Here is a 16,860-nt window from a genome sequence, read left to right as displayed (position 1 = left end):
TCTAGTGCCCTTTTTAAGTGACCAAAAAAATTGGAGGGCACCTAGGCCCCCTCCCACGCTCATTTTTTACCAAAGTCAACGGATCAAAATTTTGAGATTGCCATTTTGTTCCGAATAGTCTAAAACCATAATAACTATGTCTTTGGGGATGACTTACCCCCCACAGTCCCTGGGAGAGGGGCTGCAAGTTACAAACTTTGGCCAATGTTTACATACAGTAATGGTTACTGGGAAGTGTACCGACGTTATCAGGGGGATTTTTTTGGTTTGGGTGTGGGGTTCAGGGGAGGGGGCTATATGGGAGGATCTTTTCTTGGAGGAATATTTCATGGGTGAAGAGAAATTCAATCAAAAGGGCGCAGGACTTTCTAGCATTACTATAAAAAAAAAAACAATGAAAATATAAACATGTAAAAGTTTTTTCAATTGAAAGTAACGAAAAGCATCAAAACTTAAAACGAACAGAGATTATTACGCATATGAGGGGTTCTAAAAATACTTTAGCATAAAGAGCGAGGTATTTAGGAGGAGATAAATACTTCACTCTTTATGCTAAAAAATTTTTAAGTAATTTCAACTATTTATTCTACGGCCTTTCTGATTCAGGGGTCATTCTTAAAGAATTGGGACAAAACAAGATTTAGTGTGAAGAGCGAGGTATTAACGAGGGGACCAACCCCCTCATATATATAATCAAAAATATAAGAATATAAAAGTTTGTTACGTAAGTTAATTTTTAAGTTGCGTATTTTTTTACTAATAAAAACGTTCGTCAAAAATTAAAAGATCTAGTTGCCTTTTTAAGTAACCGAAAAATTGGAGGACAACTAGGCCTCCTTCCCCACCCCTTATTTCTCAAAATCGTCTGATCAAAACTAAGAGAAAGCCATTTAGCCAAAAAAAGAATTAATATGCAAATTTCATTTTAATAATTTATGTACGGAGAGCCAAAATAAGACATGCATTAATTCAAAAACTTTCAGAAATTAAATAAAAAAACAAGTTTTTTGAAATGAAAGTAAGGAGTGACATTAAAACTTAAAACGAACAGAAATTACTCCTTATATGAAAGGGGTTTTTCCTCCTCGACGCCCCGCTCCTTGCGCTAAAGTTTGATTCTTTCTCGCAACTCTACTTTTTAAAACAATAAAAAACTTTAGCGTAAAGAGCGGGGCGTCGAGGAGGAAAAACCCCTTTCATATAAGGAGTAATTTCTGTTCGTTTTAAGTTTTAATGTTGCTCCTTACTTTCATTTCAAAAAACTTGTTTTTTTTTTATTTAATTTCGAGAACAAGGTCGCCAGCAATCCAGAAGCTAGCTATAAGGGTTTCAAACAGTTCGTGGTAACGAACTGTAGTAAGGAGCGACCTGGCTCAATAGTAACTGAAACTCTAAAAAAAGGATTTTTGATACCAATAGTTACATAAAAAATTGCATTTAAATGCTGATTTTAAATATATAAGTTTCATCAAGATCAGTTTTACCCATCTAAAGTTACGAGCCTGAGAAAATTTGTCTTATTTTAGAAAATAGGGGAAAACGCCCCCTAAAAGTCGTACAATCTTAACAGAAATCACACAATCAGATTCAGCGTATCAGAGAACCTTAGTGTTGAAGTTTCAAGCTCCTATCTACAAAAATGTGGAATTTCGCATTTTTTTTTGCCAAAAGACAGATCACGGATGCGTGTTTGTTTGTTTTTTTTCCCAGGAGTAATCGTATTTTGCTCCTCAATGCCCCGCTCTTTACGCCAAACTTTTTTACTGTTTTAAAAATGGAGTTAAGAGAAAGAATCGAACTTTAGCGTAAAGAACGGGGCGTTGAGGAGGAAAAGCCTCTTTCATGTACGGTGTAATTTCTGTTCGTTTTAAGTTTTAATGTTGCTCCTCACTTTCATTTAAAAAACTTGGTTTTTTCTATTTAATCTTGAATAGCATCTAAACGTAACCGGATGATCTGAACAGATGGAAACCAATAGAACTATCGTTTGCAGCTAGCCATTCGAGATCATCCTCTTTTCTCCGCGTTCTTGTAGAGTTCTAATGAAGAGTTTATGAGGCTTTTTGCTTCGACTAAGACACATATGTAATGCATGGATGCAAGAAAAGAAGTTTTGCATCTGCAGACATGAAGTTATTTAGTGTATTGACAGAGATTTGAGCGATGGACATAATAATGAATATATTTAGCTTATGTTTCAACTTCTTTAAGCATTGCTTGATTCTTTTTTGAGAGTAGCTACTTCTATTAAAATCGACAAAATAAGTGTGAAATAACTCCATATTACTCCTCTCACTTTATCATATTGCTTCCGTGAAATTACTCCTTGAACTCTTTTCAGAAAACATTCCCACCAAGTCTAACTTTTTTTTTCTCTACTCTTCTGCGTCAAAGCACTTAACTTTTTGTAACATCCCCCTTCGCGCAAAGTCACTGAGAACCTAGTGCCTGATAAGTCACTTGTCAACACCTTTCTTATCAAGGTTCATTTTCCCCAAATTTCTGTCTGCTGAATTTCCTCTTGAAAAATAATCAACTGACAGGTTTTCAGGGATGATATCTTTTTGTGAGACCAAATATTACTTTTTCCTTGAGCATGCAAACAACGTTGCAAGCTAAGCTCTGTTTTCAAATTATATATAAAATGTCCGAAATGGCTTGAAGGATGGAATCAAACTTCCAGGGAGTTTTTTTTTTTTGGGGGGGGGGGGGTAAAGGACCTTACATTTTAACTTTGGGAAGGAGGTAGAGATTAATTGCAGAAAATATTTTTTATCCAGGTCATCAAGATAACATATCCGCAGTGTCTGCAGAAGGGAGCGGAGGGGTGGCAAGGCGACTTCAAATTTCGTATTGAGGGAAGGAGTTGAATAATTTTTTCTCCTACCTATTAACGCGTAAATGAATCCTTAAATGCCACATTTAGTAAAAATCTGTTAAATTGTCAATTTGTTAAAATGAAATGTTAAAATCTATGACTTTGGAATTCTATATTACAATTTTTTCTCACATTCGTCATCAAAAAGCTGAGAAATTGAAGAATAATGTGTTGAAAATCAAACATTTTTAAAAATGTACTTGGTTTTGTTTGTGACAACTAGGTACTCTCTTATGGGTCATAACTAGAAAGATATTGTGTAACATTTGGTTGAGAGATATGTTTTCAGGGGAACAGGGCATAGAGTCTAAATTTGTTTCCTCCGATCATATAGATTGAAAGTCCTTGCATCACTCAGATTTAACCATCTTACATGATGATCTTTTGTGAAATATCTATTTAGCATATTTTGATAATAGAAGTCTATGCTTCATAGTTAGGGGTTGGGTTAGAGGCAATGGCCTAATGACCTTACTTTTAGCCCTTCACTCATAATTTTTTTTAATGATTTTATGACTCAATTTAACGAACTCAAATAAGTCCACCTTAATAAAAAGAAAAATTATTACGTAGCTTGATGGGTTTGACTTCTAACAAGGTACCGACAGTTAGTTAGATTTTTTTTAACTAATTTTAACTAATTTTATTTTAACTAAACTTTTTTTAAACTAATTAATGTAAAACGATTGCAACAGTTTGTTTAGTTTTACACTTTGTTTCTGTCGCTGTATTACAACTTTACGGTAGTTTTATTTATATTAATCGTCATTTAGTTATCAAAAATTATTAATCTGGATCAGTAAGGATATACCCATTAAGAAGAATCCAGCACAAATGCTGTGTTGTTTACAAGGCTATGATAAAGTAAATCAAAAGGAGGTCGTGCCTGTATGGACTGGGCACATGTCATAAGGAAAGATTTAATAAAAAAATGGAATTTCATTGGAGGGTGTAAAGAGCGAGGCTTACAGCTAATTAGCTAATTTAGCAAACAGCTAATTTATAATTTATTAGCTAACAGCTAATTAATTTATTATTTAACTAAAAATTTATTAACTAATTAGTTAAAAAATTATTATTAACTAATTAATTTATGAGCAAACAGCTAATTAAACTAACAGCTAATTTAGTATTTTAAAACTGTTCTTTGTCTGATTGTTGTTGTGCATAGTTGACATTATGTACAATTTTGGGTTTGGTCCAAATTTTCTTTCAATCATGTATACATTTGTTTACCTAATTTGTATCGTATTTTAGTTGTGCTCCATTCCATGGCCTATGTATCAAAGGAATCCCGTTAAATGGAGGAAGCCTGAAGTAGTATCTACTGCAGGGGTTGATACTGTCGATACCCCTAAAGGGAAAAAGAAGAAAGCTGCTGGAAAGGATAAATAGAAAATATCAAATTTTTTTTTGCATTTTTAAATGGTATTTCGAATAATATAAATTTTCAAATAACGCCATCTTTGAGTTTTGTTACTTTTTTAGATGTTGTATTGTCAAATTTTAGTAAAACCTAGTGAGACAGACAAAGGGCTTTTAAGAACGTACTTGAAATCGAAAATATTAAGGAATATTAAAAACAGTTAAAATATACATACAGAGTATGTTTTGTCCTAATTACACTGAATTATAAATTTAAGTACTTTTTTCCTTTTGAGTCTCGAATGCTAATGTTTGACTGTTTTATTTTCTTTGTTTGATTTCCAAAACGTTTTATGATTTTGTCAGTAGGTATTTGGAAAACTAAACATAAGTTAACATATAAGTTCCTTTTATTATAAATATCCATCCATTTATAAACAAAAAATATCCCAAAGGGCTCAATGGCCCGTTATTTGGGAAAAAAACAAAACAAAACATAAATAACTATTAAATACATTCACACTTAAAATATATTTAGAGTCTACTCACCAATCCCCACCCGAATACAACTGATCTCCGCACCACCTACTTAAAAAAAAAAATATATATATATATACATCGAGGATCCGACACTCACACCACCCAAATCTAAATAATTAAATTCAATCTAAATAATTAATTAAATAAAATAAATCTTGATAACAAAACAATATAAATAACTGATCAATATTATAATTTAAATTATTTTTTAATTAAAAAATTCTTCAACCGTTTCTTGAAGGAGCCTATGGTACAGGACTGTCGAATCCCAACAGGAATGGAATTCCAGGCATGTCCGACAGCAACTATCAGACCAAAGTCCGAGCGCACTGCAGGGGCGGATGGCACTTGCACATCATCCTTGTTTCTAGTTTCATAAGGACTGACATTTCGAACAGTTTCAAGAAGCCCGGAAAAACTTGATGGAAGGTCTCCACGGAAATACTGAAATGCAATGAAAGAGAGGTGTAATGTATGAATATCTTTAATCTTCAGAAGTTCAACAGAAATATGGGTGGTAGACTGAAGGATTTTTGCTGCTTTCAGTTGGAGATTATGTAAAGGTGTAAGTACAGATGGAAATGTTGACATCCACACTGACGAGCAGTAGCATAAATAAGGGTAAATAAGAGAGAAGTATAATAGACGAAGGATAGAAAAAGGAAAGACTCGCTTCAGCTTCCGAATAATTCCAAGGCCTCGAGAAACCTTTAATCTCATTGACTCAACATGCCGTTTGAAAGATAGATTTTCATCCAGAAGTATCCCAAGGAATCGAATAAACCGGTCAGCTGGGCGGGATATGGATCCCTTAGATGTTTTAAGCTCTGTCACTGTAGGGCAGCTTTTGCCTATGCGGGAGAATATAAGAAGAAACGATTTTTTTACATTCAAAGCTAACAAATTTGCATCAAACCAACGATATATGCTTTCTGTCATCAATTGTAGCTTAAGGATAAGAGACAATTCATCAGGCGCTGCAGCCCCCAGGGTGGTGTCGTCGGCGAAAGCAAAGAGTTCTTCAAGTTGACCAGGCGTATCCAAGGCTCCAACCACAGCATCTCCTTTCTGGCACAAATAACAACAGAAATCAGATCGTGGGTTGCTAAATAGTCGATAGAGGTCGTTGACATATATGAGGAAAAGGGATGGCCCAAGAACTGAGCCTTGTGGCACTCCATATTCAACTAGAACATGCTCATCAGAAGCTTCTACTGCAATGGATCGGCCAGTTAGGAATGAAGAAAACCAGGACAGAGCTTCCCCACGAACACCTTGATGCGACAACTTACCAATAAGTATCTCGTGTGTGAGGCTGTCAAAAGCTTTCTTCACATCAAGGAATATTGCCGCAGGGATAAGGCCGAAGTCTAAAGACTGTCGTACAAAATGAAGAAGCATATTACATGCGTGTTCTGTTGAGCACTTCTCCCGAAAACCAAATTGGTGCCGATGAAAAAACTTCTTCGCGTCTAGGAAACTCAGCAAACGCTTTAGCATAGCCTTTTCAAATATTTTAGAAAAACAGACAGAAGAGATATAGGCCTATAGTTCCCCGGGTCCTCCCGGTCACCTCCTTTAAATACTGCTATCACTCGTGCTAACTTGAGACGCTGAGGGAATATTCCGAGCTTGAATGACTGGTTAACCAAGTGGCACAGTGGCTTAATAATTGAGTGAAGAATATGTTTAATTAATTTGGCAGGAATTTGGTCGAATCCAGATGAAGAATTTTTCAATGACGAAATTATTATTATCAGTTCCTACTCCGTAACTGACTCAAGAACCATCGACTTTGCACAGGAAGAACCGAGGAACTGCTTCCAAGACCTAGAATTTGAAGAAGGAACCACACCTAACGCCGTTGTTTTAAACGGCGTTGTTAATTAAGTTTATCGTTGCTTATTCTTGTTTTTTTTATTTATGCTACTACTTTATCTCTTAGCTGATGCGAAACTGTATAAAGAGATGCGATGCCTTAGAAATTATCTTGCAAGTTTCAGCGGCAACTGACCCTCTCAAAGACAAATGATCCATTAGTGAATCCTCTAAGGGGGACTAGCTATCATTGAAAGCTGTCAAGAATTTGTTGTTTGACTGAAGAAACAGCCAAATTCTACTTCCCTTTTATCGGCGATTACGGCAATCAAAGGGATTGACACCACGGGGAACTCCCAAAACGGCCAAATTACTCAGCCAGTTCTTTAAAGTTATTTCTGGCGTTTTATGGAAAGGTGTGTTAGACTTTTTTGGGGACTGCTCTCTCGGGAACTTAAGAAAAATTTGGTCCATGTAATAAAAAAAACTAAATTCCAACTATGTGATGATGTAAGTTTCATTAAAACTGAATATATCTCTATATCTGACACGGAACGGGAGGAGTTGAATGGTTTTTCTAAGTTTTTTTTTTGAAAGTAGGCGTCGGATTTTAGTTTTCTGTCGTTTATTCAAGCTCTATAAGTTATTGTCAGACCACACAATCAATTATAAATAATTTGGCCACACAAACTAAAATAGTCTGTATACGAGGTAGGGTGATTCTTTAAGATAGCCTATTGCCTTAAAATTTTTGACCTTTTTTTTATAGCAAATAATTTCTTCTAATAATTTTAAAACCAAAGGTTATTTTGCATATCTGTGATACTTTTTAAGGAATTTTTTAGTAAGCACAGTTCATAACTGTTTAAAGCATTGATTACTCTCCTGGTACATTCTTAAATCCTCAAATCAAAATGGAATGAGATTCGAATACTCCTTGTAGTTGCCATGTCATGGAAGTTTCAAATGTGGTAATCACTGAATATGAATGCCTTCATTGTTAACACCGTGTATTTATATTACTTTGTAACTACATTGACCTACCCAGGACTAGTATTTCCAAAACCGTATCCGTAACGTGATACGTCCAAACAAAGAGTTTAGCTGAGTCCTGAATTGGGTTTTATACAAGTTGGTCAGAGAATGCAAGTATACAAAATTATACAAAACCCGTTTGAATCTGAATTAATATGGTATATTGTTTATAGGTTAAAATAGGGCTCTACCCCAAAAATAACATTGAAAACGATATAGTATGCAGAAGATGTGAAGCAAATTTCACAAGGGAGCATATACAAAAAAAACTAAATAGTAATCCGTAAATTCAACAAAATTGCAAGTTGAAGCTGATCCAAGAATGGCAACTTAATCTTATTGGTAAAAATCTATTGCGTAAACAAATTTATGCCAACTTCGAAAAATAATCTGAAAGCTCTCGAAAATGGTGTCAGATCGAAGTGAAGCATTGGAATTATAGCCGAAACCTCCATATAGGTGAATTACAGTTCCTCATTTTGAGCCTCGAAATATAAGTTACATCAAAACTTTACAAGCTGCAGCACTTATCATCATGAGTGCCATTGTTATAATGCAGCACGCTACTGTATCCTTGTACTACACTGCTGCTTCTATATCAAAACCTTACAAGCTGCAGCACTGATGATCATAATCTCTGCACTGTTATGATGCAGAACGCTGCTGTATCCTTGCAATACACTGCTGTTACGTCCAAACCTTACAGGTTGAAACATTTATGATCATAAGTGCTGCGCTATTGTGATGTAGCACTGAGTAATGATGTAGCCCTTTAGATCAAAACAGCATCAGAATTGATATAAGTCTGAACTAACGACCTTATTTTAATAGACTCCAGCTGTGGATAAAATGAAATTGACAAACCTGAAATGATTTAGATTCCTTTGAAAAGGTTACTTAAAAAAGAAAAAAGAGTTTTCTTGAAATAGCGTTATCTGGTATCTGTAGTACTCTTAAAATTTTCCACTTGACAGATTCAAACTAAGAGCTGAGTAGTATCAACGTTTTTATTATGAAAGGAAAGTAAGTATATCAAATAAATAGTCACGTTTGACGAAGATGTGATCAAACTGATATTTGCTGAAAAATGCCTAATGTTACAATATTAATTTGTAATTTAGTAAACAATTACTTTGTTAATGATTCTTAGCGAAGCGCCGTAGTATACTCAGTTGCTATAAACACTTATTTATTTTTGTAAATTGAGTTAGATAACATGATAGCGGATATTTTTTTGCTGCGTGATTTTATTATGAATACTTCAATTGGTGTACACATTGTTCTGAAGCGTTGGTACTTTGAAAGGTTGAGGAAGGTATGTTAGGTTTCTTCAGGGGAATAATGGTTTCAGAAAAAAAATTTGAGAAAAAAGGCAAAATACCTTGAATTATTTGCTGGGCAATCTTTTTTCTTTTTTCTTAATATTTACTGTCATTTTCAACTTCATAAACTAGGCTGCTCAACTTTATAAATAAGCTTCATGAGCAATTATAACTAACTCTCGACAATTACAAAAGTCAAAAGTCAATTCGCATGAGTAAGCAGGGCTAGGAACAAAGCTGCTTGATTGTGTTGTTTGACAAATTTTGCTATTTTAATATCTCCAATTATTTTAATAATAAACATTAAATAATATTTGATAATAATATAATATAATGATAATGAAATAATAATTCTAGTAATAATAATAATATAATAATAATTATTATAAAATAATATATAATATAAAAATAATAATAATAATAATATAAAAATAATATTTTCTATTTTTTTTTCCTGAAGTTCATACATGAAATCCTTGATGGATTTTATGAAGAATCCTGACAGAAGTCAAGTTATTCCCATGAGTAACATGTATTTTTTATTTCTTTTGTTTTTCCTTTCACGCATCTTCCTCTGTCGCACAAAGGCATGGACCTTCGACTGTATTTTGAAGAGAAGAGGCTTGTAATAAAGTGAGTGGGACTTGTATGATAAACGACCTACCCCTTAAGTTGTTCATTCATTGCCATATTATAGAATCGTTTTTTTCGTTGGTTTCTTTCATCTTAGCGTGAGATTTCATCTTTCATCTTAGCGTGACAAAAAGAAGTGACAGAATAGATGGTGAATATATCATTTGAGCTTTATGTTTGCACATAATAGGGGGGGGGGGGGGGTAAAATACTTGGACAGTGAAGGTAGAAAACAATTCTTACTATATAATATGCAGAATAGTTCTAACTAACACCTTAGGCATGCAGACCCGCTATACTTACCTTCTCCCCCCTAATGTCCAAATATATGGACCAATTTTTTTCTAAAGTATTATATTTCTACCTTACCTTTGTATATTTCTGTAGGATTGAACGCCAGAGAAACATATTAGAGGAACATTCGGTAGGGTGTATATCATACAAGCACCAAGCGAGTTAAGGATTTTTTTTAGACATACTGCTCGAAGGTGCTCTATTAAGTTGCGTCCAACAAACTTTCTCATTTTAACTTCCCAAAGTCCCGTTTTTTTTTCTTTTTCTCCCGGGTTTTGATATCTTTTTACTCAGTCGAGCGTAAAACGCGGAAAAAATCTAAGCCTATGTTTTCTTCGCATTCTGTTAATTGAAAATGTTATATATGAGTGCTATGCTAACCTTCTTAGATTAAAAGTATCGATGAATCTAGGCGTAATCTAAGCTTATGCTCTCCTCATATTCCGTTAAGTGAAAATGTTAATTGAAATATATATGAGTGCTATACTAACCTTCTTAGATTAAAAGAATCTAGCTGATGTTTACTCCAATATAGGAGAACTGATTAGAGTAATAAGGTTTTTGATTGTAGAAAGTACAAAAACACAATTATATGGAAATGATTTTGAAAAGGACGTTAAATGACAAAAGATAATTTATTGGAATATAAGGCTTAGAAGAAGGCTGTATTTAAAAATAATAGGTCCATTGTAAATATACAAGTCGATACAAGTCATGTATTGAAAGTCAGTGTTCTTCTATTTAGAAAGCTGATGTTTAGTCCTATATAGGAGAACTGATTAGAGTAATAAGCTTTTTGATTGTAGAAAATACAAAAACACAATTATATGGAAATGACTTTGAAAAGGACGTTAAATGACAAAAGATAATTTATTTGAATATAATACTTAGAAGAAGGCTGTATTTAAAAATAATAGGTGCATTGTAAATATGTAAGTCAAGATGTATTTTCAGTGTTGCGGCAAAGTTCGCGGTTCGTTCCATCATTGTTCCATCTTTCATTTTTACTACAGAACCTTCTAATTAACCTCAAATGAGCCTGTTTTCATTTGGTGTTTTGGTATTTTGAAACGCCACAATTGATCACTCAGTTGACAACTCTGTTTTCCTATGTTATATGGAATATTTTTCATATGTCACTTTACTTGTAAATTAGCTCTCCAATTTGTCTTAAAAATGTCAAAAAGAAAAAAGAATTTTATTATACGCGGATGCTTATGTATTTCAATTTTCATTCACGTGTTTTATTCCTACGCATTTCTGTTCATGGTGGAGCCAAGAACTGTTTTTATTTGGTGCTCCATGGACAAAAATCAATGAATCAGCCAATAGAAAAATTGGTTTTCAAATGTTATGCTGATGTTATTTGGCTGGTTAGATGTCCGCTTTGTCTTTAAAATGTCAAATGAAAAGAAACTTTAAATATACGCAAAGGCTTTCTATTTTAAGGCTTTCTATTTCTTTTCATGTTTTGTTATTCTTATTTGTTTTAGTTAACTATAGAGTAAAATACCGATTTGATATGGCGTTCCATGGACAAAAAACCAATGAATCAGCCAATTGAAAAATAGGTTTTCTTATTTTATTTTGGAAAACAAATTCTTGGCATATTTTTTTTCTAGCTGGATAACTTCATTTTATCCGTCATTAAAAATGGGATTTAAGTTCAGCGTGGAGAAATAGGGATTTAAGTAAAGCAGAATCAAGTGAAAACAGGATTTAAATATACGTCGATGCTTATGTATTTCTATTTTTTCCGTTTTTTTTCTGCATTCTTTGTACGTTTCTCTTCAAGATAAAGTATCGTTTTCATTTGGCTTTCTATAGACAGAAAGCCAATGAAGTAGCCAATTGGAAAATCCGTTTTTTCAGTTGAAAAATAATTTTGTCTTATTTTTATTTGTTCTGACATGTTTTTTGAATGGAAAATAAAAACTAAATTTAATTATTTGCTCATTCTTATATGAGGGTTGGCCAAAACCACCTGGCCATATACACATAATCAAAATTGGAAAGTAGTCTATTCTTTCACCTGTAAATACGTAGCCCATCTTCCTCTTCTTTCTTGAGTCTGTGTGCCGTACCTAGCCAGATTGTTCATTGTTGTCCTGGACATCACAAGTTTTCTTAATGTTGCTTTCAGATGTGTATATGCTTATATATCGCACAAAATTTGGAACATGAGAAAAACAAAAGCACCATTTACTGTTTTCTTAATGTTGGCTAATATATATGTTTATGGACACGCATTATTTAATGTTGTCGCTAAGAATTCATTGTTTACGTGATTTTTTGTCTAAATAAGGTAGGACGTGAATCTTGGACGTACTTACTGATGATAATACGAGTTTGAATTTTCGAAGCAAAATTTTATTAAATAGTATGATTAATCAGATTAAAATTTACTATGAGCTGTTCTTATTATTTTATCACAGAAAAATTTGCATTCATCGATTGAATTGAAGTTATTGTCATTTCCTCCATATCCATTAAAATCGAAGGGAACACAGCCGGATTGGTTCTGAAAATAAAATAGGTTTTTGGTTAAAGTTTTGTTCATTTTGGGCCATGTAGGTCACTGGTCTCCATGAATTCCTTCGGACTACCATATCGACAGAAACAAATAACATGCTTTCTTATAAATGTCTTCAACTGTTGTATTTTGATTTTTATTTTCGTTTATTCTTTGCAAATATAATCAGCTTGATTTCTCAAAAACCATAAAACAAAACTCAGTAAAAGGTGAACCGAAAACTATTATTTATATTTGATTTTGAAGGAAAAATATTAGTGAAAAGTTCAGCAGGATTGGCCCTAAAAATGGATTAGATTTATGATCAAATCGTTTTTTATGGTCGTGCATGTTCTGCAGAGATTCCTGAAGGGTGGCAGTCTGGCAGAAACAAATCATATACTCACTTTAAAAGGCTAGGTTTTATTTTAAAGTCTTTTTTCTCGGTAATTTTCTTATAATAAAGATGAGTTATCCACCCTTATTCGTTTTCCTGAACTTACAATCTTGTAAGCAGAGTTACCTCTAGTTCTTATTTAGTCTCGTTTTTCCAGCTTCGCTCACATGCTTAGACTTGGGTCCTACTACGACAATAGACACATAGGGCAGTAGTAGTAGGTCGCCAGCTTAACTTGTCTCGCACCTGCAGTCGAAGCTTCCCTATGGAACACCTCGTCACCTTTGCCTTCTTATCAAGGGATCAGCTCAGGGTTATTTTCGGGCTTGCGGAAACCAGAGGGTGGCCGTCCCCACGCGCCATGTTGCAGCTTTTTGTCACCCATACCTCCCCAGAACATCTAATGGAGCATTCCGAAGATTTCAATTGGATTGCAGTTAGTAGCGTGGTATATATCTTCGTTGGGGATATGTTCTATCTAGTTTATATTCAATATAGACCTCTATCGGCAGCCCTTGGATTTCCTTGAGGTAGTATTTTCTCATTTCCTTATTTGTAAACCACTAAAAACTCGAGGGTTAGTTTATTATATGTATTGATGTGGCTATCATGACGTTTCAAGAGGTTGTAAATCAGTCTTTAAATTGTTCAAAGTGATCATAGATTAATAGCCCTTATTTTTAAAGAGAACTAATTAAGGTCTTAGAAAAGGCCCCTTTTCGATCCCAAACTATTTTTTTTTAGTGTTGTCCTCGCAACTAAAAAGGTTACCTTCAATCAAGGGCGGAGGATAGCTAGGTTTCAGAACAAGGCTTTTTACAATTTCATATACAATTGCAGTTTGTTCCAAGAAAGAAGAGCGTTAAGGCTTTCTAAATGACGAAAATCCTAGGCTGGTTATTATTATTCTTTTTTGGATTCACTTTGTAAAAAAAAGAATGAATAAGAAAAAACAGGGCTAAGAGTCAGGACAAAACTTGGAAGCTATTCGAAAACTGAAGATTTATGGTATTTTGATTTGTCCCATACACCCAGCTATAAAAATTGATATTTTCTACTAATATAACTATAAGCATTTTATATTAGTGCTTAATCGAGTTCAACATTCAACAGATGTTATTTTTAAAGACGAAATATAAGAAAACTAAAAAAAACTAAATGAATAAAGAGACAAAGCTTTCATCTTATTCGTCACAAATCAGGTCAGGATTCTAATTTACTTAAAATTTGATATTAGTAAGTAAATAAAAAAAAACATCTACAAAAGGTGTAAATAATATTAGCGTAAGTAATAGTGTAAATGGACAATTAAATTTGAAACATTGGAGCCACTTTTCAAGTTGTGCACCAATACTTATGATGCATAACCATAGATAAGAATAGACAAAACATAGCTGCCATAAATTCTGATTTTTTACTTCTTGGTAAATTTCTTATTTCTTCGCACATTTCTGAGCCAAGTGAATGCAAAGTAGTTTTATTGACCTTTCTTTTTCTTTCCCTCACTCCAAGCCGCCAAAATGAACTTCAACTTACCGTCCACTAAAAAGACTAAAAACACCAAGAACCAGAATACATATAATGAATTCCTTATGGTTTTCATTAAAGTCCTTATTAAATTAATTAAATCATTTATTTAGAACTCATTATGTACTATTTTACCAAAACTTAAAAATATAGTGATATAGTAATAGTCCAATTAGTAATAAAATATCACATCCTTATTATACGGAACAAATTACTGTTTTCCATGGCCGTCTTCATGTACTGGGAGATTTTTTTTTTCATAGTAATAGAATTTACATTAAAGATTTGTTTTATGACAGTGTTATACTAAATATTAGAGTTTAAGAATATATTTTAGTTTCCTATCTCCACCCACCCCTTCCCCTTCTAGAACAGTGACTTCGTCAGAAACTCAGAAATTTTGCCATAATCACTGGAAAAAGGCAACAGTGTTGTGAGCCTAGGCAACCCATTTTTATGGCACTTGGTATTAACCAAGTGCCATATAGCAATCGCAATTCTGTCGGTCTGTCGATCCCGGTTTTGCTACTTTAGGCACTTCCAGGTAAGCTAGGACGATGAAATTTGGCAGGCATATCAGGGACCGGACCAGATTAAATTAGAAATAGTCGTTTTCCCGATTTGACCACCTGGGGGGGATGGGGGCTGGTTAATTCGGAAAAAAGAAAAAATGAAGTATTTTTAACTTATGAACGGTTGATCAGATCTTCATGAAATTTGATGTTTGGAAGGATATCGTGTCTCAGAGCTCTTATTTTAAATCCCGACTGGATCTGGTGACATTGGGGGGGGGGTGGGAGTTGGGAGGGGGAAACCTAAAATCTTGGAAAACACTTAGAGTGGAGGGATCGGGATGAAACTTGGTGGGAAAAACAAGCACAAGTCCTAGATGCATAATTGACATAACCGGAACGAATCCGCTTTCTTTGGGGTAGTTGGGGGGAGGGTTAATTCTGTTAAATTAGAAAAAATGAGGTATTTTTAACTTACGAGCGGGTGATCGGATCTCAATGAAATTTGACATTTAGAAGGATATCGTGTCTCAAAGCTCTTATTTTAAATCCCGACCGGATCTGGTGACTTTGGGGGGGGAAGTTTGGGGGAAACCTAAAATCATGGAAAACGCTTAGAGTGGAGGGATCGGGATGAAACTTGGTGGGAAATATAAGCAGAACTTTTAAGTACGTGATTGACATAATTGGAATGGATCCGCTCTATTTGGGGGAATTGGGGGGGAGGGGGGTTAATTCTGAAAAATTAGAAAAAATGACGTATTTTTAACTTACGAAAGAGTGATCAGATCTTCATGAAACTTCATATTTAGAAGAACCTTGTTACTCAGATCTTTTATTTTAAATATCAACCGGATCCAGTGCCATTGAGGGGGGGGGGGGCAGTTGGGGGGATCGGAAATCTTAGAAGATGCTTGAAGTGGAGAGATCAGGATGAAACTTGATGGGAAGAATAAAAACAAGTGTAAGATACGTGACTGACATAACCAGACCGGATCCGCTCTCTTTGGTGGAGTTGGGGGGGGGGGGGGTAATTCCAACCAGATCCTGCGACATTGGGGGGAGTTGGAGGGGAAAACGGGAATTCTTAGAAAACGTGAAAATTGGAGTATTTTATCTTACGAATAGGTGATCGAATCTTAATGAAACTTGATATATAGAAGGATATTATGTCTCAGATGCTCCATTTTCGACTTGAATGGGATCCGGTGACATAGGGGGTTGGAGGAGGGAAACAGAAATCTCGGAAAACGCTTAGAGTGGAGAGATCGGGATGAAACTTGATGGGAAGAATAAGCACAAGTTCTAGATACGTGATTGACATAATTGAAACGGATCCGTTCTCTTTGGGGGAGCTGGGGGGTCTTAATTTGGAAAAATTAGAATAATTGAGGTATTTTTAACTTAAAAATGGGTGACTGGATCTTAATGAAATTTGATATTTAGAAGAAATTCATGTCTCAGAGCTCTTATTTCAAATCCTGACCAGATCTTTTGACATTGGGGGGAGTTGGAGGGGGAAATCAGAGATCTTGGAAAACGCTTAGAGTGGAGGAATCGGGTTGAAGCTTGGTGGATAGAATAAGCAAATATCGTAGATACGTGATTGACGTAACCGTACTGGATTCGCTCTCTTTGGGGGAATTGGGGGAAGGGTTTCAGTGCTTTGGTGAGTTTGGTGCTTCTGGACTTGCTAGGACGATGAAAATTGGTAGGCGTGTCAGGGAACTGCACAAAGTGACTTGATAAAGTCGTTTTCCCAGATTCGACCATTGAGGGGCAAAAGGGAGAGGAAAAATTAGAAAATAATGAGCTATTTATAACTTACGAGTGGGTGATCGGATCTTAATGAATTTTGATATTTAGAAGGACATCGTGACTCAGAGCTCTTATAAAAAATCCCGACCGGCATTAAGCCTCTGATTTTTCTTTTGAATCAATCTATTGATTCTTAGAATTTTGTTAGAGCTCATACCATATGAGCTCTTAGCTCTTAGCTCTTCTGACCTCGTCACAATTGCCATATG

The 16,860-nt window shown here is 34.6% G+C and overlaps 3 protein-coding genes across 7 annotated transcripts in view; 2 read left to right on the top strand and 1 right to left on the bottom strand.

The window, feature by feature from the left end:
* The window catches only part of LOC136025473 (signal peptidase complex subunit 1-like), a 48,540-nt gene extending 44,204 nt beyond the window's left edge, over positions 1-4,336 (top strand). The window contains exon 4 of the mRNA XM_065701507.1: positions 4,136-4,336. Coding sequence (XP_065557579.1) covers positions 4,136-4,273 — 138 coding nt within the window. The 3' untranslated portion in view covers positions 4,274-4,336. The remainder of the gene's footprint in view (positions 1-4,135) is intronic.
* Positions 1-16,860, top strand: part of LOC136025399 (uncharacterized) — a 597,112-nt gene that overhangs the window by 321,962 nt on the left and 258,290 nt on the right. The gene's annotated exons all lie outside the window — the stretch shown is intronic.
* The window catches only part of LOC136025352 (uncharacterized), a 61,649-nt gene that overhangs the window by 10,082 nt on the left and 34,707 nt on the right, over positions 1-16,860 (bottom strand). Inside the window, exon 7 of one of the 2 annotated variants that reach the window (XM_065701293.1) lies at positions 12,240-12,406. The exons of the other annotated variant lie outside the window; for it this stretch is intronic. Within the exon in view, the coding sequence (XP_065557365.1) occupies positions 12,281-12,406 (126 nt within the window). The 3' untranslated portion in view covers positions 12,240-12,280. Of the gene's footprint in view, positions 1-12,239; positions 12,407-16,860 lie in introns of those variants that run through there. 2 annotated transcript variants of the gene reach the window in all.

The sequence above is a fragment of the Artemia franciscana genome, chromosome 1 (genome assembly GCF_032884065.1).
Source record: "Artemia franciscana chromosome 1, ASM3288406v1, whole genome shotgun sequence".
NCBI classification, from domain to species: Eukaryota; Metazoa; Arthropoda; class Branchiopoda; order Anostraca; family Artemiidae; genus Artemia; species Artemia franciscana.
Note: the sequence above shows the minus strand (reverse complement) of the source record. Positions and strands in the feature narration are given on the sequence as shown.